This window comes from Tripterygium wilfordii, chromosome 16 (assembly GCF_013401445.1).
Source record: "Tripterygium wilfordii isolate XIE 37 chromosome 16, ASM1340144v1, whole genome shotgun sequence".
Taxonomy (NCBI): Eukaryota; Viridiplantae; Streptophyta; class Magnoliopsida; order Celastrales; family Celastraceae; genus Tripterygium; species Tripterygium wilfordii.
The window spans coordinates 7,905,492-7,931,010 of NC_052247.1; the positions used below are offsets into that span (position 1 = coordinate 7,905,492).

A 25,519-nucleotide genomic window follows, 5' to 3' on the forward strand; every position below is an offset into this window, starting at 1 on the left:
ACAAAATTTCTAAAGAACTAGTAGAGCACACAAAAATTAAGGCATAAATCATCTTGTCGGCCCAATCTTCATCCTCAATATTCAATGCTCCATCAATTCTTCACAACTTCAAGATTTCTTTCGCTATGCACATAAATTTCTTCTTTTTCTTTTTTCTTTTTTTTTTATTTATTTTTTTTTTTTTATATTTTTTTTTTTCAAAACAATGTCGAATCATACTACATATTTTTCTTCTTCTTCTTTTCCTTTTTTTTTCGACACATTAATGCACATGTGTTCGACATCACATTTATTCTCCACCAAATAACATCCCAAAATAAACAAGAACTCCCCCACACTTAATCTTTTCATCACCAAACTCAACATACTTGAACACCATCAACACTTGAAAAATCTCATGGTATGCTCTACTAATTCCTTAGAATTAGGTAAGTAATTGTTTTTCGGGTTAAAGGGTCAAGTAGATAAGTTTCATGAATAAAAAGGCTTATTTAGGCTCAAAGGGGCTTTCTAGTGGATAAATACATTAGGGTATAGGCAATTTGGCTATAGAGGTATCATCCTAATGCCTCAATCATATTCATGTCATCACATGTATCAATATAGTCTCAAAAAGGTTTAAAGCAAGTTCTAGAGAAACATGTAATCATGAGAGCACACAAGAAAGAAATTGGATTGATATGCATAATGTATCAATCATATAGGCTCAAAACTCACAAGGGTAATTATGCAAGTCTACATCAAGTTTAAACATGCTTCTTTCTCAATCAACATATCATGTTAATATTGGCCCATGAAAAATTGTAATTCAAGCTCAATTCTAGTGAAAATTTTCTTTACTAACAAACTAATTTAAGACCTAAACAATTTATGTCTCATCATCGCTTTGGAAGGAACTAAATTTGTTTTTTTCAAATTTTTTTTTCAAAACAAGCTATTCTCACCCCCACACTTGAATTATGCAATGTCCTCAGTGCATGAAATAATGTGAAAAATAACGTGGAGAAAAAGTACTGAGTTAGAGTGATACAACCTGACTGCAAAAACATTTGGGAAAATAATTCCCGCGTAGAATTCTGCACTGCACAGCTGTCGTAAAATCATCAATTTATCCTTCATCTCAGCTCGGATTCACGAACCGTAAAATTCTGCAGAAACTAGACATCCGTATCTTTCCGTACATATATGGCTTGCATTCTAGTTCGTCCTGAGTTGTCCCAGAAATTATTTCAATCCAGCGCTTTGGCACAACTTTTCCTTTCTGCATTTGATGCACAAATAGCAATTTAATTCAATGTGGGATGAGTGCTCTTCTATAATGAACTAAAATAATCTACAATAAAAAGGAACGAATTTACCGGGTGGGTTGCCTCCCACCAAACGCTTTATTTAACGTCTAGGCGAGACGTAACTCTTCAAGTAGCTAAATTAGTGAACTTGGAATCCCACTTTTAGTTCATTGGGTTGTAGCCATCGCCTTCTTCTAACCACACCCAGTTCAACATCCAAAGTATGCCTTTTGTTACTCAGAATTGTAAGAGCAGTCGATTCCTCAAAAGGATCTGAATATCCTTTTTCCCTTTTTCCAAAAACCACTTGTTGGAGGATTTTATCTTGAGGTACTTTCACAATTAAGGGGAACAACTTGTTAGTAGATAAAGGAAAGGACTCAATGGCGGGAGTATGCTTACCTCTCTCGTATGGCATGACTCTAGGTCGATTCATAGACTCAACCTCAGTTGGATGTCCTCCTTTCTCCACAATGTAATCTTTAATAGTGAGCACTTTCTCCATTGATTTCTCACCTTGTGCTACCTTAGGCTTGAAGGTCACTGTTTCTTCATTATTTGTCATTGTTAGCGTGCCTTTATACACATCAATTGTCATCTTTGCAGTCTTCATGAATGGTCGCCCCAAAATCAATGGAATTTCTTCTCCATGACCTTGGCAATCTCGCATATCAAGTACTAGAAATTCAGCCGGAAAAATTAATCCATGTATCTTAACTAAAACATCTTCTAGTACTCCTTTAGGATATCGAATAGATCGATCAGCCAATTGTATGCCCACAGAGGTCTTTTTGAGTGCACCTACATTCAAAGATTCAAAGACAGAGAGAGAAATTAGATTAACTGATGCACCCAAATCCAATAAAGCATGTTCAAAGTTTTTATTGGCTATGCAACAAGGTATAGTGAAACTCCCTGGATCCTTAAGCTTTGGTGGCAACTTCTTTTGTGATATGACACTGCACTCTTCAGTCAGTTGGACCACCTCGTTCTCATCTACTTTCTTCTCTTCTTCAACAACAGAGGGTTCCACATCCGTCTTTGGGGTTGTCTTTTGTACTGATGGTGTTTCTTCTTTATTTCTCCTAAGACGCCCAGGAAACGGGATCGGAGGAACATAAGGTCTCACAGGTGGAGCAGGTTTATCGGGGTCAGGCAACCCATGCATGATTGCACGACGCGACTGTTGAAGCGGCTGCTCTTGTGCTTGAACTTTGTGCTCTTCCAACTTTGTAGCAACTCGGCTTTGTTGCTCATCACAAAGTGTGATAGCCATGGCATGCTCCCTATGGTTCGGATTGATCTCAGTTTGGCTTGGAAACTTTCCAGCCTCCCTTTGACTCAATGCTTCAGCGATTTGACCCACTTGTGCCTCCAATTTCTGATGGTTAATTGCCAACTGCCGCAGCATGTCCTCCAATGTGGTGGTTGGTGGATTGGCTTGGTTTTGGGTATTCTTCCAAGAAAAGTTTGGATGTGCCCGAAAACCTGGATTATAGGAGTTAGAGTAGGGATCAAACCGTGGATTCCGATTATAGGAGTTCATCATATTTGCTTGCTCTTACACAAACTCTGGGAAATCCACTCCTTGAGTCGTATGCCCATTCATTGCTAGAAGCATGTCCAACTTGGTAGAGATGGCATCAACCTGTGATTTTGGTGCAAAAGAATCAAAATTGGAAATTTCATACACACCTGCTCGCTTATCTCTTACTTCCGAATGTTGTGTCTCAATAGCAAGTCTCTCAAATAAAGTTTGACATTCGGTCGGAGTCATATTCCTAATCGATCCCCCTGCATAATTATTAACTACAGCTTTGCTAGAAACTGTCAGTGCCTTGTAGAAAATACGCATCAACACTAATAAAGGCAAAGCATGATGGGGACACTGAGTTAACAGGTTATTAAACCTCTCCCACGCCTCAGAAAACGACTCATCAAGTTGTTGTTCAAATTGCATGATCTTATCCCTAAGAGCATCAGTTTTCTGAGTTGAGAAAAATTTTTCTAAAAATTTATTTTGTACCTCAGTCCATGTCGCCAGTGAACCCTGCCTCAGACCATTAAGCCATGTCCTTGCTTTGTCCTTCATAGTGTAAGGGAAGATCTTCAACCTCAAGTGCTCCTCAGTAACTCCTGTAGACAAAGACATGCTGGAAACCATATTAAAAATTTCACGAATGTGACTAAGTGGATCCTCCGAACTTAGACCATGAAAAGAAGGCATCATGTTAAAGTGTATAGTCTTAAGCTCGTAGTTCCTAGCTGCCGTCGGAAGTACGATGCAAGATGGAGATTCTGGAATGGTGGGGATGTCAAGATCACCCATCGTTTCGGCTTGCACAACCACCGCCATTACTTACAACCTGAAAATAAAATAAAATAAAATAAAAAAATTTAAAAAGAAAGCTAAGTACACAATTAAACTAAACTAATCCCCGGCAACGGCGCCAAAAACTTGATGTAATAATTCTCGCAAGTGCACAAGAGTCTACGAATAGTGCAGTGTATGCAAGTACGAGGTCGATCCCACGGAGACTAGTTAATCTAATTAATGTACCTAACTTGATGAATGATTGAGATTTGGGGAAAAAGAAGAAGAATGATTGATGTAAATAAACTAAAATAAAAACAAAGAAATAAAATTCAGATTTAGTATCCAATAAGAAAAGAACACTAGGGCAATGATTTCACCTAGTAATCCTATCACAAGTATCTAATTAACAAACACACAATTATGGTTCTGATTCAAGGGTTGATTCTTTCTTAAATATGTTGGTTCGTTCGTTCGCGGTGCCAACAAATATTATTAACAATGGATTAATCCTGTTCGGTTCGCAGTTTTTAACCCAAGGCTAACAACTCATTACGATCTAAAGAACTATAACAACCAATCAATCCCCTAAACCTTGTTCATGGCATTCGACAATTGATTTCCTTAATTCCAGTTCCACTAAGACACGTGAATTCGGTTCGTTCCTTAGTCCTAGCTAGTTGAATCTAATTGAGCATTCAATTGGTGGCCAATCAACCAAACAAACAATAGATTATAAGCATAGAAATTAAAGACAAGAATCATGAACCAAAATTATGCATTCAATTAATTGAAGTACTTGCAATAATCATACTAGGCTACATCAAGCCCTAGCAAAGAAGTTTAGCTACTCATGTTATAAGAACACAAGAAAACTAAATATGAGAACATCATGAACCAAGAACAAAAACAAAGAGAAAACTAGAGACAAGAACAAGAACAAGAACAAAAGCTAGAGAATGTGGCACTCCAATTCGTGTTTTCTATTGTGCTAGAGGACTCCCTTTTATAGTGACAAAAGCTTCCTTCAATCAATGCCAATTCCAAATCATTCTCTGATTTCCTTCTCTCAATCTGATTCGGTTTTCCTTGTTTCCTTATTTCTTGCCAAAGTATTTCCTTCAACTTCACACCAAAGCTTTCTTTTATTTATTTCCTTCCTTCTCTCTTTCTTGATCTGCAAGTATTCTTCATTCCTTATTTGTATTGGATTCATCTCAAAGCAAGCATTGAACATGGGTTTATCTGATGGGCTTAAAGAAGCCTTTTTTTACTTTTGTACAAATTAATCTGCAATCCAAAATTAAGAGTATTTATGTAATATCCATGTCCATTCAAATAAATAGAGACAAAAATAAATGTAAAAGTGAGGTATAAAAATATATAAAATATATTACGATCACTGCGCCAGGTACACAACAAAATAGTGTGGCAAAAAGGAGGAGTAGGACTCTTATGGAAATGGTAAGATCGATGATGAGTTTTTCTGAGTTGCCTAATTTCTTCTGGGGCTATGCCCTAGAAATAGCTGCCTATATTCTGAACTTAGTTCCTTCTAAGCCAGTACGAACTACTCCTACTGAATTATGGACAGGGCGAAAACCCAGCTTGGCCCATATTCGGATATGGGTAGTCCGACCCATGTGCTGGTAGGGAACGCTGGGAAGTAGGAATCAAGAACAGAAGTATGTTTTCTCATTGGATATCCTCGAGGTACCAAAGGTGGTTTGTTTTATAGTCCTAAGGATCAGAAGGTCATTATCAGCACCAATGCCCGATTCTTAGAAGAAGACTATATGATGAATCACAAACCCAAAAGTAAGATTGTTCTTGAAGAATTAAGAAAGGAAACCAAGCAACTCAAGAAACACCAGTTGAGGATAACGATCCAGTACCACATAACAGTGGGAGGATTATGGAATCCCAAATTGATTCTGTTCAAAGGGATCATTAGGACATGTTGAGGAATCAACCAGATCAGCATAAAGATCCTGATACAAATCGAACAGAATCATCACACCAAAATACTTCAAACGAACAAACAGGGCCTCGTCGTAGTGGGAGGGTAGTTAGATTACCTAGTCGGTATGCTCTGTTGGGTGAAGTGTATGAAATGATCTCAACTAAATAAGATACTTATCCCAGTAACTACGAAGAAGCTTTCTAAGATAAAGATGCAATATCTTGGAAAAAAGTTGTGAAATCTGAGATGGAGTCCATGTACTCAAATGAAGTATGGGAACTTGTAGAACCACCGAATGGTGTAAAACCCATTGGTTGCAAGTGGATCTACAAGAGAAAGAAGGGGGTGGATGGGAAGGTTGAAACCTTCAAAGCAAGGCTTGTTGCGAAAGGATACACTTAGAAAGAAGGGATCGATTATGAGGAAATCTTTTCGTTGGTAGTCATGCTTAAATCTATCCAGATACTTTATCCATTGCAGTACATTATGATTATGAAATATGGCAAATGGATGTCAAGACAGCTTTCCTAAATGGAAGTCTTGATGAAACCATCTATATAGTACAACCAAATGGATTTGTAGCGAGAAATCAAGAGCACCTGCTGTGCAAGCTTAAGAGATCCATTTATGGACTCAAGCAGACATCCAGGTCTTGGAATATAAGATTCGACCAGGCCATAAAATCCTATAGATTTGAGTAATGTCTTGATGAACCTTTTGTCTATCAGAGGAGCAATGGAAGTGTGGTAGTATTCTTAATACTTTATGTAGATGATATATTACTCATCGAAAATGATATAGCTATATTATCTACTATTAAAGTTTGGTTTAATAGTCAATTCGAAATGAAAGATTTGGGAGAAGCCAGCCACATTCTTGAGATCAAACTACTAAGAGATCATAAACAAAGAATGTGAGGCCTATCTCAGGGAGTCTACATTGATACCATCCTGGAAAGATTCGGCATGAAAGATTAAATGATTTCTTCCTTATAGATACGAAGTCACTTTATCTCGAGATCAGTGTGCTAAGGATGCTGATGAGATAAATAAAATAAGTCAAGTACCATATGCTTCGACAGTGGGAAGCCTCCTGTATGCCATGAAGTGTACTAGACCGGACATATGTTATATGGTTGGTCTAGTTTCCTTCAAATTACAACTTAAAAAAGTATTTATACTAGAAAACAAACTCGAAAACCAATAGAAAAAGGAAACCAAACTAAATAAGGAAGTAACGTAAATTATGCGCAATAATATAAAAGTGTCGCGTTGACCCCTTAAACATGTGAATTAGGGCCCGAACCCTGTTGTTGCGAAAGACAAAGTCTCAGTAATTTGTGTAGAGCATAGAATTCCCTTTCCGAAAACATATTATGGGCCCCGTAACTCCCTCTGGATTCAGCTGCAATATGTTCTACATCACCTTTCCTCTCAGTTCCCATTCCCATGCTAATCTAAATGATACAATCAAAGACTTGTAACAAATTAATTTATACATAGATGAAAGAGAGTAGATAGTTATGGACAGTTCCAAGTAAAATGCCCCAAATCGGGAACACACAACTAAAAAGCCCCTTCACAAATATTATTTTGGGATCAAAAGAACTCAACTTCACCATTTGCGCGATTTAATATTGTACAAGAATTTTGCGGTTTCCAGAAGTCACGATTTCAACTCTACTATCCCATATTGAGGACAATGAATGAGAAGAATGATACATATTAGATTAAAATCCCCAAACACTAAGCAAAACAATAAAACATTAATCAACTAAGGAGACCCAAAATACCAAAAAATTACGGACCCAAAAACACCAAAAAGCCACATATACTTCACGAAGAATCCAAGACCAATCCACTGCAGACCTTCCCATAAATCTGGTTCTTTTCCAGTGAGCTTCGACATGACAAAACCATCCACTCATGGCCTCAAATATTCACTATCGGCAGCCCTCCGGTCTTCAAAGAGACAGGAGGAGAGGAAGAGAAAAGAAAGAAGAGAGGAATAGCAGGAGACTCAGAACATTTAGAGAGAGAAGAGGAAGAGAATGGGAGAGGAAAGGGGAATGATTGATTTCACGAAATTTAGGTGTATTTTAGTTTTTGAATTTCTTAAAAAGCAAGCGGGCGGTGAAAAAAATAAGGGTTTGTTTTAAGTTTTGAATTTCAAAAAGAGATGGAAAGTTAAGTTTCGTTTATTGTAATTGTGGCCATCACCGTTAGAGCTGAGTTGTCATTAACAACTGATCTGTAGTCATTTAATTGGTCCGGCCACACCACATCAACAAACCACATGATAGGTCCGGCCCACATAATAATTTCTCGTTTTGCCCAGCAGTTGCTATTTAAACACCTTTACCACTAACAATTTGATTCAAAAGCCACAAGGACAACAATAACAGAACTTACGGATAGCATTCTAACGCAACACGTATGCACAAAGTACTCCCTAGCAATTATGATGCCAATATCTCTGACAAAGTAACAAAATGAGCTCTCTGTTCTATATGCAGTCAACATGGTCCAACACGTCATTCTTTTTTTCTTGTTTTTTTTACAAAAAAGATAGAAAAATGATATAGGTCCATAAAATTAGGGGTCCATAATATCCATAACTTATGTGGCATGCCAATTAAGCATGCCACATAGATTAGGTTTCACAAAACCCTAAATGTCAAGATTGTTTTCCCTCTTCTCTCACTTGGGTTCCCTATTTTCTCTCTAACATTGGCTTATACCTAGTTTTATTGTTTTTCTTCTCTCTCCACATAATCAAAGCTATGGGTGACCTCTAGATCGTACGAGGTGCGATCACTTATTGCTCGGTAACAATCGAACTTCGCTTTGTCGATCTGACTTTGTTTTCTCTTAGATCTAGTGGTTTGACTCTATGTTCTAAAGCATCTTTTGATTAACTTTGTAGAGATAGAATTGAAAGCTCTAGAGAGAGAGTGTGTGCCTGTGCCTTTGAATCCAGAAGCAACATATGCTTGTCCACCATATCTGTGGGCTATGCAAAAAAGTTGTCTTCCATTGAAGATGTGGGCAAAGTTGGAATGACAGAGTTATTCGACCCATCTCATGTTTTGCAAGAGAAAGTGGGTATTCTCTTTGTCTTTTACCTTCTTCTTCGTTATCTGGTTACTTCTTTGTATATAATCCCTATTTACTTTGTTTCTTGTCTTGGTTAATGATTATTTCCAAATTATTGGTGGAGTATTTATTTCTATGTGATGAAGAAAAAGACTTTCAAGAAGAATGTAAGGAATCAGCAGTATGACAAATTTATTCTTAATGTTGTCACTTTTGTTCTTAATGTTTGCAGACAATTTATATGTCGTGTTTTTTATTTTGGTACTTCAACTATTAGGTAAAATCAGTGCTTTCAAATTTATATATTGTTGAGGCTGTGAACTATTACACTTTGATATTTTGTCAATATATTTGTTCTCATTGTTTATTTACTTTGCGATTTCTGATAGTGTATTTTTTCCTGGTGGGGTAATAAACTATGAAATTGGCAGCGTGTTTACCTTAGTGGGTTATTTAAACGATGTGAACTATTACACTTTGATATTTTGCCAATATATTTGTTCTTATTGTTTATTTACTTTGCTATTTCTAGTAGTGTATTTTTCTCAGTGGGGTAATAAACTGTGAAATTGGCAGTGTGTTTACCCTTGTGAGTTATTTAGACAATGAAATCTGACAATGTCGTTAGACTAGGGAGTTATTGCATTGTGCAGTTGACAGTGTATTTAATACAATGAGTTATTACATTGTGCACTTGACAGTGTAATTAGTAAAATAGTCTATTACCCTGTACACTTGGTGGTGCAATTACCTCAATTATTTATTACTTTGTTCATCCTCAAAGTATAATTAGTAACATGTACTTAAAAAGCAACAATATGATTACACTTATAACCCAATAAATAAATTTTTTGAGTTAATGCTACCATCACCCTAACCCCTAATAATCCAATTACATTGTGAGATCTTCTCTAACATAATTACATTCACAGACACATTATACATCTCTTCTTCAACCTGAGGCTTCTTATTAGGGATGTTATCCCTAACAAGTTTGATATGTACTGCAGGAAGTTATGCTTACGATTCTCGATCGATATTTTGCTTGGTTGAAATTGACGCTTCTTAGCTCTTGTTTTTGCCATCCTGAAAAGAATCACGAGATATCAAATAATTATACTCCTATTAATCAACAATGCAATAAGATAATTTTATGCTATATCGCTTTGTTATAATAGTTGTGGTCATTTAAAAACCTATGTGAAATAATTAGGCAACCATTAGTCCATCATAATTCTAATTACATTGTTTTGACTGGCCAATGTAATACTACTCTGACAAGCAACATAAATAAATAAAAATGGTAAATACATTGTCTTAAACAATGCTACCATCCTATTACACTGGAAAAAAAATAGCAAAATGGTTTTAATCGATTCACCCAACTTAGTTCACTTTTTAGATAATTACACTTTTCGTTATGAGAGTGTAATAACCCACTGTCAAGCTTCATAAGTAATCCATAACACGTTTAATCAACTGCAAAAAGCTAAATGCCTTGTCTTAAACAATGCTATCATCGTATTACACTATGTTTAAAAAAATAGAAAAATAGTTCCAGTAAGTTCACCCACCGCAGTTCCCTTTCTAGATAATTACACTTTTCGTTATGACAGTGCAAGAACCCACTATCAAGCTTCGCAAGTAATCCATAAGACGTTCAACCAACTGAAAAAGCTAAATGCATTGTCTTAAACAATGCTATCATCCTATTACACTATGTTAAAAAAAAAAAGCAAAATGATTCTAGTCTATCCACCCAATTCAGTTCATTTTTCAGATAATTACACTTTAAGTCATGATAGTGTAATAACCCATTGTCAAGCATCACAAATAATCCATAAGAGGTTCAATCAACTAATTTTTTTTTTGTTAAACATTACATTAAACCTGATCTGACATAGCAACAATGTTTTACACTTTTAAAGAAAATTTTTGAGTTTTTCTTTTTGTATGGCAAAAAGATTTTGAGTTAATGCTACCATTACCTTGCTTGTTCAGAAAATCCATTTATTCACCTTGAAAATGGCAACAAAAAATTAAAAATACATGCCAGAAGATCGAACCAAAGCATTATGAATACCAGACCAAACAAAATCCATTGAAGATCGAACCCAAGCAATATGAATACTGACCAAACAAAATCCATTGAAAATGGCAACAAAAGTCATTGTTTCACCTTTTTTCATTGTGCTTCTGTCAGTTTTTGAGATCAAATCCAAGCATTATGAATACCAGACCAAACAAAGCTTGATTTGTGCTGGATTTGCTAAATACACTAGAAGTCAACGTCGTCTGTGATAGATAAAATTCGTCGGAGTAGTATCTCCATTGACAACGGTCTAGATTAGGTCGGAGGTTTAGATATGAGGTTTGGGATAAATTTGGGAGAAAATAGGATGAAGTTCTGTCTCGAAAACTGAAAAGCGTGTTCGTCCATCCTTCTATGGTTTTTTATTTCAAATTTTGAAATTACCCAGTCAACTGCACAGTCAGCATGCCATGTCATTATGGACCCTAATTCGTATGTTTGACTATCATTACCAAAAAAGATATCGTCAACACAGGGACAATATACAGGAAATCCCATAAAGAAGCTAGATATAATAAAGGAAGAAGTACCGAAAAAGCCCTTATACTTTGTAAAACGGCTCAATTAAGCCCTCTTATTTTCTTAGATCATCCAAGCCCCTTTACTTGCAAGAATGGGTCAAAACAGCCCCTCATGCTAGCTTATGTTGTAACTATGTTGATGTGGCCATTAAGTAATGAGATCGATTTTTTGAATTATTTGCTATTTGCTTAATGGACTGCCATGTGTCTTTGTCCATTGAAAATTGGACACGTGTCCTCTCTCTCCTCTTCCAAGCAGCCATGGAAGCTCCATCTCCGTCAATGTGCTTTAACATTTTCATTTCCTACCTAGCATTGAAAGCATCAAAGCCCGTCCTAATCGTATAAGATATGCTGCTGTCGGGAACCCTAGGTGGTGGTTTTGGAACTCTAGGAACCCTAGATCTTAAATTAATCGACGGCTACGCTGAGAGGCAGAGCGCAAGAACGAGGGTTTTTGATGAACTCCAAGACTAGTAAAGAATTAGTAAAAGACAATGAAAATCTGCGTTTGTCATACTTTGAAGCATGATCAAGCACGTAGTAACATCTTCTTACTATTGTTCAATTTCAGAAACAGAAGAGGAAGTATTAGTAAAAGACAATGAAGAATCTGGGTTTCAAATAGGACTTCGATTCGATTTCCTGGGTTTCAAATAGGACTTTCTAATTCTGAATTTGAACCATGTTGCTGAAGGTTCACTTTTGATCCGGTGTTTGGTCCCATCGTCGATCTGTCTGAAAATTTTCAGATCTTAAAATTGCAGAAGAGAGAGTGATTTGGCTCTTTCTTTGTCATGTCAATTTTTAGAACCCATTTTTTATTAGTTTCTTCAAAAGGAAAATAATATAGTTCCATAAAATTAGGTGTCCATAATATCCATAATATATGTGGCATGCCAACTAAGCATGCCACATAGACTAAGTCCCACAAAACCCTAAATGTCATGATTGTTTTCCCACTTCTCTCACCTAGGTTCCTGCTTCTCTCTCTGAGGTTGCCCTGTACCTGGTTCTACTGTTTTTCGTCTCTCTCCATAGAATCAAAGTTACAGGTTCCTGCGATCACTTGTTGTTTGGTAATAGTTCGACTTAATTTCGCCCATCCGACTTTTTCTTCATAGATCTTGTGGTTCGATTATCTCTGGTGGTTGGACTCTCTATTTTAAACCATCATTTGATAAACTTTGTAGAGAGAGAATCGACAAATCGAGAGAGAGAGAGAGTGTGTGTGTGCATGTGCCTGTGAATCCAGAAGCAGCAGGTGCTTGTCCACCATGTATATGGGCTATGTAGAAAAGCCCTCTTTCATTGAAGATGTGGGCAACGTTGGAATGACAGAGTTATTCGACCCATCTCATGTCTTGCAAGAGAGTGGGTATTCTCTCTATCTCTTACCTTCTTCTTCATTCTCTCATTACTCCTTTGTATATAATCCTTATCTACTATGTTGCCTGTCTTGGTTAATGATTACTTCCAATTACAATTTGGAATTGTAGCACCCGTGAATTTTACTCAAATGTTGTGATTGAACTTGTAAAATCCATATAATGTTGCATTGTTTTGCTTTGGAACTTTGTTGGGATATCTGTAATGTTATAATTGATGGGATCTGATTTTTTAGTATAGACTTTATAGTTAAAGGGTTTCTTCTTTTGTTGGTTGTGTAGTTACCAAAAATTGTGTGGCCCAACTGGGCCATGTAGCGACAAAACCAAGCTGGACTACCCAAGTCCACGAGCCTAACCAGTATATTTGGGCCCACACTAAGGCCCACTCTGAGACCCACGTGCGATCTTTGAGTCATTGTTAAGTAACGTAACAGTCACACAAAGCATGTCTGACACCATGTCTGACTCTAACGGTTAATATATTCATTGGATATTTACTTGATTGTGTTCACAGTAATTTTTCCTTAGATAGGAACTATGTTTCGGAGTATCTTTATTGTATTGGCGTCTGCACGATGGCGCCACTATAGCGAAGGCGCTGGCATGTCTGAGCGCCAACTCATCGTATGATCATTCCTTAAAGGAGCATCATCCAAACCTGTTTACAATCGACATTCGTGGATGTGACAAGCACAGATCCCCAGGTATGACCTTCTGCCATACAAATATTCATTCATTAATTGTCGCCCACAATACTATCCATACTCCAACCGACACGTGCCACAGTCACTTCATATGTCTCTATATCCTTATTCTACTTTTTGTCTGTCAACCTTGATATAATTGAGATACTTGACTTTAGTACTTTTACACTATGCAGTCCTATCCAATAGGACACAAGTGGGCAACACAATTCTCGAGGCCAATCCTCACTTTCATATAAATATTCTTCTCCTACCTTGGAGAAGGGGATTGATTTTCCAGAACGTTACAAGCTAGAAAACAAAACTCTACTCTTATCAGGAAAGAAAGTAGATAATTTCACGGGCAAGAGATTATATATGGGATGATCCTTACCTCTTCAAAATATGCCCAAATCAAATTATTCGTAGATGTATTCCACAGTCTGAACAACAAGAAATTTTGAAGCATTGTCACGCCTACGCATGTGGAGGCCATTTTGGGCCGAAAAAGACTGCACTTAAGGTATTTCAAGCTGGATTTTATTGGCCTACTATTTTAAAAGATGCATGGATTTTTTATAAGAGTTGTGACAGATGCCAAAGGACCGGTAACATAGCTGCTAGAGATCAAATGCCCTTAACAAATATTTAGGTCATTGAACTTTTCGATGTATGGGGAATTGACTTCATGGGTCCTTTTCCTAACTCTTTTGGATTTGAATATATTTTAGTTGGTGTTGATTATGTGTCCAAATGGGTCGAGGCTGTCCCCTTAAGAATGAATGATCATTGAGTAGTTACGAAGTTTTTGCGGGACAATATTTTCTCTCGTTTTGGGATGCCACGAGCCATCATTAATGACGGTGGACGTCACTTTAATAATTATGCATGTTCCGCTTTGATGAAGAAATATGGGATAACTCACAGTGTGAGCACCCCATAGCATCCTCAGACGAGTGGGAAAGTGGAGATAAGCAACAGAGAAATCAAGACCATTCTTGAGAAGATGGTGAATCCAAACAGAAAAGATTGGTCACTTCATTTGAATGATGCATTGTGGGCGTACAGAACTGCTTACAAAACACCGAGATGTCTTCGTTCCGATTGATTTATGGAAAAGAGTGTCACCTGCCAGTTGAGTTAGAGCATCGCGCTTATTGGGCTATTAAAAAGCTAATTTTGACATGAAGGCAGCTAAAGATAAGCATCGCTTGCAACTAAATGAGCTTGAAGAATTGCGGCATGAGGCCTATAAGAATGCAAAGTTATATAAGGAGCGAGCCAAGAGATACCATGACAAGAAGCTTGTGCGAAAACAGTTTTCTATTGGATAGAAGGTGCTAGTGTACAACTCTCATTTAAAACTTTTTCTGGGAAACCTCAAATCAAAGTGGCATGGCCCGTATGTGATACAAGCTGTGTTTCCTCATGGTGCATTAGAGTTAAAACATCAAGATTCTAATCAAACATTCAAGGTTAATGGCCATCGAGTGAAGCCTTATTGGGAGAATGTACAAGTTACCGTGGATGAAGTGGTATATCTCCACTCTATTGATCTCAGATAGAGTCTAAGTCTATGTATGGCTAAAGGCAATAAATTTAGCACTTCATGGGAGGTAACCCATGTGGGAGAGGTGCACAATTTTGATAACTTAAATCAACTAAGTCTCTCTTCCTTTTCCGTCACATAATTTTGTTATTTATTTTCGTCATCGCAAATTTTCTTTTTGTTCTTTCTTTTTAAACATTGAGGATAATGTCGATTTCAAGTTTGAGGGAGAGGGAATTTGCTTTTGGCAAAAATTTTTGAAATTGCTTTGAGAAGAGAATTGGCATACTTGTGCTTAATTGTTATGAAGTGCTTTTGAGACTGATGGTGTGATTATTTGCTTGATTTTTTGCAATGAATGTCTGCTGCTTAGTTTACATATTATCTGCAACACCAATTAGCTTGTGAGGAGCCTGCAGAAATTTTGTGTGCTATGAATTTCATGACTTTTTATAGCGAGAACTTGCATGACCATCTGAAGTACATGCTATGTTTTATTCTTTGAAAGTGATGAAGGCATTCTTTGAAAATTTTGGCCTACCTTGAACCTTGCCATTGTCCCCATGCCTTTGATTGAATATTCTTCTCTTGCGATAAACCTTCCCATCTTTGTGATGTGTAATGCATGTTTCATAAGTCATAAAAATAGAACTCTATCATGAGGCTATGGTTTGAAGTGTTTGGAAGGTGATTGATAAGGGGAGGAGAAGTTTAAGTGTGGTGTTTGAAGGAAGGCAGTTCTAAATATTGAAAGAAGTGTATAAAAGAGTTCTGGGAATTTTACAACTTGTTTGTGACCTAAGTGCTACCAGAAGCATACACAAAAAGCGGTGACCGACATCCTTAATTCAAAAAAAAAAAAAGTATTTATGGAGTAGGGTTTGGTAACCCCTTTTTACAGCCGCAAAACACAATTCCTTTACCTTTTTCACCCAAATAAAGGAGAAAGTCCAATCTCTTGAGAAATTGGACTTGGGTTGTTTCTCTTGACTCTTGCAACAACACAGAGTTCATTAATGGCTACTAGGAGTGCAAAGAGGAAAAAGGAGTTAGCAAGCAAAAAGAAGGGAAAGGCGGTTAGGAGTTCGGATATCCCAGCTGAAGAAGAAGAAGGTTTTGACCGATTCATATCCCCTGAAATTCAGACTGAGTGTGAGGAAGTGTGGTCAAACAGGGCTTTGCATGTGGAACGCCATATAGTGGTAGAACACTTCCAGCGAGTTAACTAGTACTACAAGTTGAAGGAGAGGGGATGGCTCGGCATCACCAATGTTCCAGGTTTGGCTATTCGACAATTGGTATGTGAATTTTATGCAAATTTGACAATCAAAGATAACCATTGTGTAGCATATGTTCGTGGTAAGCAATTCTTTTTCAACCCAAGAAGGGTTTCATCTGTATTGAGCTTACCCGAACCGCTGAAGAAACCTAGTTTTAAATTTAGAGATTTTGGAACTTCAAATGCTAGTACTGTGTGGCCTGATTGGAGAATTGTGGTGGAAACTCTGACTGGGAATGTTAGTGATGAGCCGAATAAGAATGTTATTTATATGTTGATTTAATACAGCCTTATAGATTGTTATCCCAGATTGTGACTAGAAATGTGGTACATGTGACTCATCTCTCCACTGTCAATGCAAAATCTTGCTATTTGATGTATGTAATAATCTGTGATATGGATTTTTGTATGGCCAGTACTATTTATGATCACATTGTTAAGGTAAGGTTGGACAACAAACCTGATCAGATGCTGCCATTTGGGGTGTTGATTACGACTTTATGTCTTGCTGAAAATGTGGAAAAGGAGCTGGGTGATGTGTAGGAGAGAAGGAAGGCACCGCTTAACAGACTCTGGTTTGAGAGAAGTGAGGTGCAGCTCATTAGGCAGCAAAGAAAACTTTTGGTACAGTTGAGGAATCTCGGGTTCATAACACTACAGAAGGGAATGATGGTGCCGGTCGTGGTAGTTTGGAAGAGAGGTTGGAAGCTGTTGAGGAGAGAGTGGTTGATTTGGGTGTTGAGGTTGAGCAGGTTGGAATTTTACAGGGGCAGGTGGTAACCCGGCTTGAACATCTTGAGTCAACTGTTGAGTCACTTCAGATGAGTATTGGAACGCATATGCATGAGATGAAGGAGGCTCGACAGAGGGAGATGTTTGATCTGATTCATGACTGGACCTTACCCTGATTTTATTTGGTTGATATGTTGATGTTCTGACTAGGTTTAGCGATACTCTGACTTGTTATTTTGGAGGAGTGGAAGCTCTTGTTATTGTATTATGTTGGTTCGGTTAGATGGAGTTAGGATTAGTCTTATGATGGATGCCTATTTTTGAGACTTTGTGATATATGGCATGATCATCACATGTTTTGTTTGAACCGTACCTTTATCTAGCTTATGTTATTCCTTGCAGCTTATCCTTGTTGCATTGAACTTAATTGTGATTGGATTATGATGACGTTGGTTGGAATCCAATTTATACTGATCTTGTGCATATTTTTGAGCCTTCCTTAGCCAATTTTCTTGCTCCCAATAAAATTATTCTGATTCATTGAATGAGGAATTATAGTATGAAGTAAGATTAGTGGACATGCAAACATATGGCTGCAGGTTATGTGTTCATAAGATAGTAAACACTACCCTTATACACTTGAGTGAAAATTTTCTTTTATATATTATGTGTGTACCTTTGTGAGGGTGTGTGAAAATAAGTGTGTAAACTGGAGTAGTTGTAAGCAGATTTTAGGTTGTGCAATTCTCTAGCGGACGTCAATGTTACATTGAAATAACGAGAAAGTACTTGTAATGCTAATTTTTTATTGAAGTTTTTCAAATGATGCTTAAATGGTTTAAAATTTTTCTTGATTACTTGCTTGAGGACAAGCAAGGTTGAAGTTTGGAGGATTTTGTTAAGTGTAAAATACACCTATTTTTCTGGGGTTAAGTTATTATTTTCTATGTTGTTTAGTGTAAAATACTGTCCATATTGCTATTTTTATGAACAGGTATTGTTGGAGAGTAAAGCTGGCATTGGACAAAATTTGTAACCTGTTTTGCAACCTGTTGCGGCCGTAGAACACGGGAATCAATCAGCACGTTTAAGTTGTTGATGTGGCAAATATAGCTGGGCCATCTTAGGATTTTAAAGCTATATAAAGGGACTTATGTACTGGAGAGAGGACGCTGCTATTATTGAAGAAAAACAGAAACCTAATATTGGACAGAGAGTGACCGCAAGAAGGAGGAGGAGAGGAGGCACATCAAGCTTGGCAGTCCAACCCTTCGGCAAATTTCAATTCTTCCATTGATTTGAACATTGTTAATGAGTATTTATATGGTTTTAATTATGATTATGTGTAGCTAAACTCTTTTCTAGCTAGGGTTTGATAAATCTTCTACCATAAACCTTATGCACAGATTTGATTGACATTTAGACTAAGTTTAATTCTTTGTTCTCTGGATTGATTGTTTATTTCCTATTGTTATGCATGCCTATCAACATCATAATTTTAGGAATTGTTAGTTGAACATATTCGGTTGACCATGACCCGGTGTTTGACGAAGTAACAAGAACTTGTGTAAGATCCAAGTTTTGGGAACATAGGACATAATTGATTGGGTAATAGACTATTATCTTAGATTGTGCAATTGTCGATTTTCTGGTGCCTATGCTTGTCTTAGGAAACTCTTAAGATAGACCAACCAAGACTCATTTGATAAAAAAAGATCTTGCAACTGGACCAAAGTCAAGATTGTTGTTTAGGGAAATCTAATTGACTGCAGCTGGACCAAATCCTTTCAATTGACATTGTTAAACTTTTCAATTGTGTGATTGCGTATTAATCTGTGTGCACAGGTGGAGGTAGTTGACATGCCAAATCCAAGCTAGTTTTCATCCATTGATATTTAGTTCAATTTTATTGTTAGTTGATATTTGAAGTATTTGAGATTTATTTTACACTATTGTTAGTAGTTATAGTTGGTAATTAATACAGTCTTCGTGGTTTCGACCCCATTCACCATTTATTGTCTTTCGACACGTACACCTGCGAGTGGGTTAAACCCATCGGTATTGAATTACAAGTATTTCTGGTGATAAAAAGTATAGATCAGCCTTTAAACAACAAAATTACATTGTTCATACTTCCAGTGTATTTACATGTGTGTTCAACCAAAAATTGATACCAAATCCACTTACATTGTGCAACAGACAGTGTATTTAACATTGTGTATACCCAAAATTTGAAACAAGTCATTCGAAATAATCTACACATTAAAAGAACTTCACAGTGCAAATACTAGTACACTGTATAAATCCAAACGACAGTGTAACAAACATCAATGTTCAAAAACTAATTACATTGCACAAACTACCAGTGTATTTACCTTAAAACAACTTAGAATTGCAGATCTTCTTACATGTAGAAAGCCAAATGATAGTGTAACCCAAATCTATGTCGAAAACCTAATAACATTGCGTTTACTTGAAGATCTAAACACAATAACAGAGAAGAGAAGCTCTAACATAGGATCAGAATCACATTTAAAACCTTGTAAATACTAACAAAAACATGGAATGGTGCCGAAGAACTAAATACAATCGAAGCCATTGCCATATGTGATAGAGGACAATCGCCGGAATAGTATCTCTGTCGAAGTCGGGATTGTCGATTTTGAGAGAAATTTGGTATGATTTTGTCGGTGTGTTTACCATTTTCTTGGCCAGTCAATTTAACCAAGACCTTCAAACAAATTTGCACTACAAAATCTTATTACATTATAAATCAAAATGACCATGTATCAAAAATGAATTTAGACCAAAATCTTAACTACATTACACACTGACAGTGTATTTAATCGTGTGCATACCCATAACAGTGTAATTACCTTTTTCCTTTGTCCATCAATATAAGGAAATTCCTTGCCATCCTTTTTGTAGAATTCCCTTATCGAAACCAAATTTCTTCCCCTGAAGTTTTGTATTGTCACTCTTATTTTCCGAAATCCACCAAGAATTTATTTCCCTAAATCCTAAACACAATCAAAACAGCCACAAAAGAGAGAAATGAATCAACAAAATGTCGCACATGCTTTAACAGATAAAATAAAATCCCAAGAAACATATTATCAAGACAAAATCTAAGTGGTTGTAAAGTTCTACTATGAAACATTTCTACCCAACATGATCTACTCGGTCAAGTCTGATTAAAGCACTCTAACCAACCCAACAAAACAAGCAACGGATACCATTGGAATGAAATCGGCATCTAGTTTCATTTCTGAAAAATCAAGAAATAGTGCCACCATAGTGACGAAACGAACAAAACTCCACAAAAATCAACAAAAACCTCCTCTCATCAATGGCTACGACTGATTGTTGCTACGGAGGTTGCGTTGCTACCGCCTCTCTGCTCAATCTTACCGTTAAAGACGAGAGGTATGTGCGACGACGCCACGATTCATTGTCAAAAATAGTTGCCGAAAGATGATCTCCGTTGTCCGGCATCTAGAGCTTTGTTCGACATTTAGGGAGAAATATGGGGTGAGGTTAGGGATCTATTTTTCAATTTTTGAGAGGTTGAGCCGGGTAGCTTGCTTTTAGGGATTTGTTTTTCAAATTTTGAAAACTTTGAAATTGTCCAGTCAGCATCTTACATGGCAAGCCATCTCATTATGTATCTCTATGGATACTAAAGTTATGTATGAGTATCACTACCCTCTTCAAAAAGCCACATGAAAAAAATTTGACACATGGGATGATTTTAACGGTTAGCCCATTCTTCAAAATACGAAGGCTTGAATGACCTAAAAAAAATAAGAGGGTTCAGCTGAACTGTTTTGCAAAGTAGATGGGTTTTTCTAATACTTACCCCTATAATAAATCTCACCAGCTTTGGACACATTAATTTTTCTTACCATTAGTGAGGGATAGTTTGGAAGGATGGGCATAGATAATAAGAAAAGAAATTTTAACATATACAGAAAAGCATTTACTTCATCATCAAAGCTAAATTGGTATATCGATTGGAGGCTTCTCTTCAACAAAATGTATAGAAGTTTTTCAAGGGGATCTATCTTTTTCCAGGCTAAACCTGGCAATATCTTTAGTATACCAAACAAATGAACCACCTTCCCGACACTTTGACTCCCCTCACAGCATTTTGACAAACCACGCAGAATTTTTCAATCTTGGTTTAGAAAGGAAGAAGATAGAAAAGAACCATAGTTCTCAAGTTGAGGCCTGAGAGATCATGAAATGATAGACTAACCAATCAAGCACCATCATATCTGGCGTCGTGGAATCTAGTGCATTATCAGTTCTCAATGGTCGCAGTCATTATTCGTAAAGGCCGTGTCCGTTCCTGCTCACCATTACGTCTCCAGAAAGCTCTCCTCCACCAGATTTCAAATCCTTTTTGTATATTTGGACAATCTTCACCAGAATTTAAAAACCGATTAAACCAAGCAAGCAAAATATCCTGCTGCCAAGCAAGAGGCAAGGTGAGAATTGTGCTGCTAAGACCATCCTCAATCAAGTGCCGATCAAGACCTTTGCATGCCCTCCTCATCCACCCAAAATCATCATAAAATGGCACCAGCCAGGTCTGTAGAAACAAGCACCTCACGTCCTTGGAAGCCAACATCTGCCCCTTTCCAATACCAACAAATAACCTTGCTGTAACTCTGCTAACCTCATATCGATGAATAGCTGGAACTTTTGAATGTGCATCAGACAACTCAGACTGAGAAGCCCATTTATTCAGAAAATCCTCAGCTATCTCCCTATCAATCAATATATCCAAAATCCAATGCAAATTATCAGCCTGCCGTGCAATCTGACCAACATCCTCCAAATTCCCTCTTGCTGCCCCAAGGAAGTTGTGGTGAAGCAATTTCAAGCACCCATCACAAGCTGAGTACAAGGGCTCCTTGCGGAGATCAGTCTGAGAAGAATTCTCATGAAGCAGTTTTGACACTAGTCCTTTCATCTCACGCCGGGCCTTCTCATCTTTGCCTTCAAGTACTACATGCAAAAGTTTGAGAAGAACTCCTTCGTTGTCACTACCCTCTTCACCTCCATTGCTTACATCAACAGAAACTCTCTTTAAGACCTCTCCTGCCCCAACTCCTTCAAGCCTCAGCTCCAATAACAGTGAAGCCACCTTCTCTTCTTCATCCTCGGTCCATGGTGCAGCTTCAAGGAATTCCAGACAAGATAATACCCCAGCATCAAATCCAATAGCGGCTGAAACCTACAGACACCAGAATACTAACCAATTCAGTACCAGTTGAATTTCCCAAAATTTAAAAGCCCTAAAATTAAACTAAATTCCTTGTCCAAGTTCCAAGTTTCAACAATCCCTCACCAAATTGACAGGAAATATTCAACAAAAATCCTATTAGGTTCCAAAGGTAACAACAAACAGCCAAAAAACTATTTTGGAAAAAACGAATAATGTTGTCGATTTTATGATTTCATTAACATATAATAGAGTTTAAACCTCTAGATTCAATGAATTATTTGAAATGCATTCATTCTATTCTCAGTCATCAATAGCTAGCGCAAGCAAAACGCAGAGCATTTACACTCACTTTCAAAATACCAAGAACTCTAGAAACATCTTCTTTCATAAGCTTCTTCCTCAGATCCCTGCAGTACATCAACCTCAAAGTCTCCATGTAAACCTCCACATCATCGCAATCCGCAATCTCAACAACGTATGGCAACGACCCTCTCTGTTGTTTGGCCCACCGATCCGAAAACTTCATGGCGAAGAACCTGCTATGCACCAGCAAGATCTGCCTGTGCACATTTATGGAAACACTGATTCCATCTTTAGAACTCAGAATCAATTTAACATCACTGGAGCTCGCATCGTTGAACTGATTCCCGGGACTCCTACTCACCAATAGATCCGTTATTCGCTGCATTATCAATATCTGCTTGTCCTGAGCTGAAATTTGTTGTGGCAGAGGCGGTCGAGAGGGGTTGGTTGTGGGGATCTGGTGTGTTCTGGGCTGTACATCGGGCTCGCTTGCCATCATTTCGAAAAGGGTCGGGCTGGATCGGGCCATTTTGTCGGACGGAGGCGGAGGGGACATCGGGTTTAGGAGACCCGCAGTGAGTGCAGAGTTGAACTTCGAGAAGCTCGAAGGGAACGATGAAGAATCATTTGGAGAGTGATGTCCATTACTGAACGTCATAGTGGTGGAGGTGGTGGTGCCGGTGAAGTCCATTGCCGGTGATAGACTGCCAGGAGAGAATCGGATCTTCACTGTAGACGGGGAATCGAGTTCTTTTGAACTCGTGTTCGCTGAATGTAGGGGTTTAGAAGCCGGACAACACCAGTAATTGTCTGAGGAGACAACGGTAGGTGTGTCAAGATTCCGGCTTGGGTTACGGGGCAAGGACCCGGTGAACCGCGGGTCAGTATCGTTGATAGCAGATACAGAGGAGGAGATGGTGGTTTCACGGCATGTGCGGCGTTTAGGCTTCTTGGGTTGGAGTTCAAGGCGAGTAGTGGTGGTGGTTGCCATGATATGTGTGGGTTTTTATTTGTCGTTTAGTGTTCAAGGCAGCATTGTGAAAACAAAACAAAACAAAAACAAGAGCGTGGGCTGGGCGGTTTAACGAGACAGAGATGGGGAAGGAAAAGATAGAGAGAGGAGTCACGGAAACAACATAAACTCTGAAACAGACACGGCATGGAGGTCTTCTTGGAGGAGGAGATTGAAATTCTTGTCTGATAAGATTAATTAAGAACAATGAGAAAGCAACCCCACGACAACAAGGACCCAGATTGTTTTATTTATACTAATTTATCATGTCTTTTTGTTGTTCATTGCTTCAATTGTCAGGATTGTATTGTGCCAGACTGCCAGTTGTATTTTTTTTAGTTTTAAACTGTTAAAGTGCATACATTACACGGTATATATATGTATATAGTTTGTTGTTACTGGCATCAGATGGAGCATAAAGTGGTATTAGTGGGCCCATGCCATGTTATAGGACTAGTAGTGGGTACTAACCCTCATTTGTGCTTCATTAGCTGGACAATTTTTGTTTGAATGCTCTTTCATTCTTCTCAAGTGAATTTTTATCACATGCTAATCACCAAAACTGTCCATAGTAATTGTTAGTATACCTTTCTTGCTTGGACAGAGAAATTATGATGCTGTAAGTAGGGAACACAATGGCTCGGATATTTAACGAATGTCAAAATCCTTTACATTTTTATGGTTCTTATACGAAAATCTATTTCAATCTAGTTGGGATGTATATATAATATATCTATAATACAATTTTCACCCACTATGAAATATAGTTTAATATTATTCAATTGTAATAAAATTTTAGTACAATTATTCAATTGTAATATGTATTTCAAAAAAAAAGTCAAGCCTGAGCCCAAAAGTAGAAGGCCCGACCTTGATGGGCCTGGATTGCATTTCCCCAATCAAGCCCATCCCGAGCCGTCCCAATGATCAATACTGGGCTTGGGCCTGGGTCGAGCCTGGTCTTGAAAAGCCAGGCCGGGCCTGCCCAGTCAGATGCTGAGCCCTAGTTACAATTGTGAATTTCCTTTAGTTCGCATCGCACACTCCATCACTTTGTTCATATAGGATGTAATGCATTGACATCTCCAAATAGGGGAATGGTTTGTCTTGATCACTAGAGATGATTCTCAGTTTGGTGTACTAGTGTATGTGAGGTCATGCATTGACGGACTTACATAGCAATGGACAACTAGAAAAGTACTATCAATGAGTTGTTCATCCTATAACTGAGAGTATGATATCTCTTAACCCTGATAGGTCAATACTCCTGCAATCATAGCATGTGCATTTTGATTCATCAGTATTGAGTGAGACACGCACTATTGTCGATATGCTCAATGAATTGGACGTATGCCACTAGGGTGTGGGATCACACCTACAATATGGTCATTCATGTATTTTCGATCACGAAAGTGTAAGCACCCATCTGAGAAGTTCAAATTAATCTATCCTGAAACTATGCATAGTGATCTTTATGGATCAAATGTTGATATTTAAATTGATTGACGAGTCAATTTAGTATGCTTAGTGGATAGATGGACGGGAATCAAGAGTTCATGAGAAATATCGACTTTGGAGTATTTGATAGTACACAAACTCTCACTCCAACTATCAAATAAGGCATGGAGGATTTATTTAATACACATCTCACATGTCAAGGATAGGTTTCTAATAGAAAGTCTCAATGTAAGAATCGAGCATTTGTAAGAGTTCATCCATAGTTAAAGTGGTGTTAGATGAACAATGATAAAAAACATTACTCCTAGTCATAGGGCTTAACAGTAAATAATAATGTTCCAGAAGCTTAGACATGTATGTCTTGTAGAGTCCCCTTGGTAGTCTCACTTTAGTCTCTCATCTTATTAAAGGAAGATCAACAAAAACATCAAGAGTCACTTGGCTATGCTGACTGCTGAGAATCTCAAGGAAAGATTATGTATCACAAAGGACTTAAGAATCAATCAGGATACGTACAGGTCCGAGAGGGTGTGCTCATACCCAAGAGGGATTGGGCTACCCTTGGCGCATGGCCATGGGATTGCGCCCAGTGCTAGGCCAAGGCC

The 25,519-nt window shown here is 37.7% G+C and overlaps 1 protein-coding gene and 1 non-coding gene across 4 annotated transcripts; one reads left to right on the top strand and one right to left on the bottom strand.

The window, feature by feature from the left end:
* The first annotated feature begins 3,161 nt into the window (after positions 1-3,161).
* Positions 3,162-3,269, top strand: LOC119981571. The gene has a single exon (XR_005464181.1). It is a non-coding gene; the product is annotated as a small nucleolar RNA R71 (small nucleolar RNA).
* A 16,045-nt stretch (positions 3,270-19,314) lies between these two features.
* LOC119981158 (BTB/POZ domain-containing protein At1g63850-like) lies at positions 19,315-23,702 on the bottom strand. 3 transcript variants are annotated; one of them, XR_005464054.1, is made up of 4 exons: positions 22,491-23,702; positions 21,167-22,150; positions 19,785-19,928; positions 19,315-19,639 (listed from the first exon to the last, which is right to left on the bottom strand). XR_005464054.1 is itself a non-coding variant. In XM_038824199.1 (3 exons), the coding sequence occupies exons 1-2, from the start codon at positions 23,433-23,435 to the stop codon at positions 21,212-21,214; spliced, it is 1,884 nt and encodes a 627-aa protein (XP_038680127.1). In that variant the 5' UTR covers positions 23,436-23,702; the 3' UTR covers positions 19,604-19,928; positions 21,167-21,211. The 3 variants fall into 3 exon arrangements, 2 of the variants coding, with proteins under 2 accessions (XP_038680127.1, XP_038680126.1); XM_038824199.1 differs by having other exon boundaries at positions 19,604-19,928; XM_038824198.1 differs by lacking the exons at positions 19,315-19,639; positions 19,785-19,928 and having other exon boundaries at positions 20,892-22,150.
* Between the last annotated feature and the right edge of the window lie 1,817 nt (positions 23,703-25,519).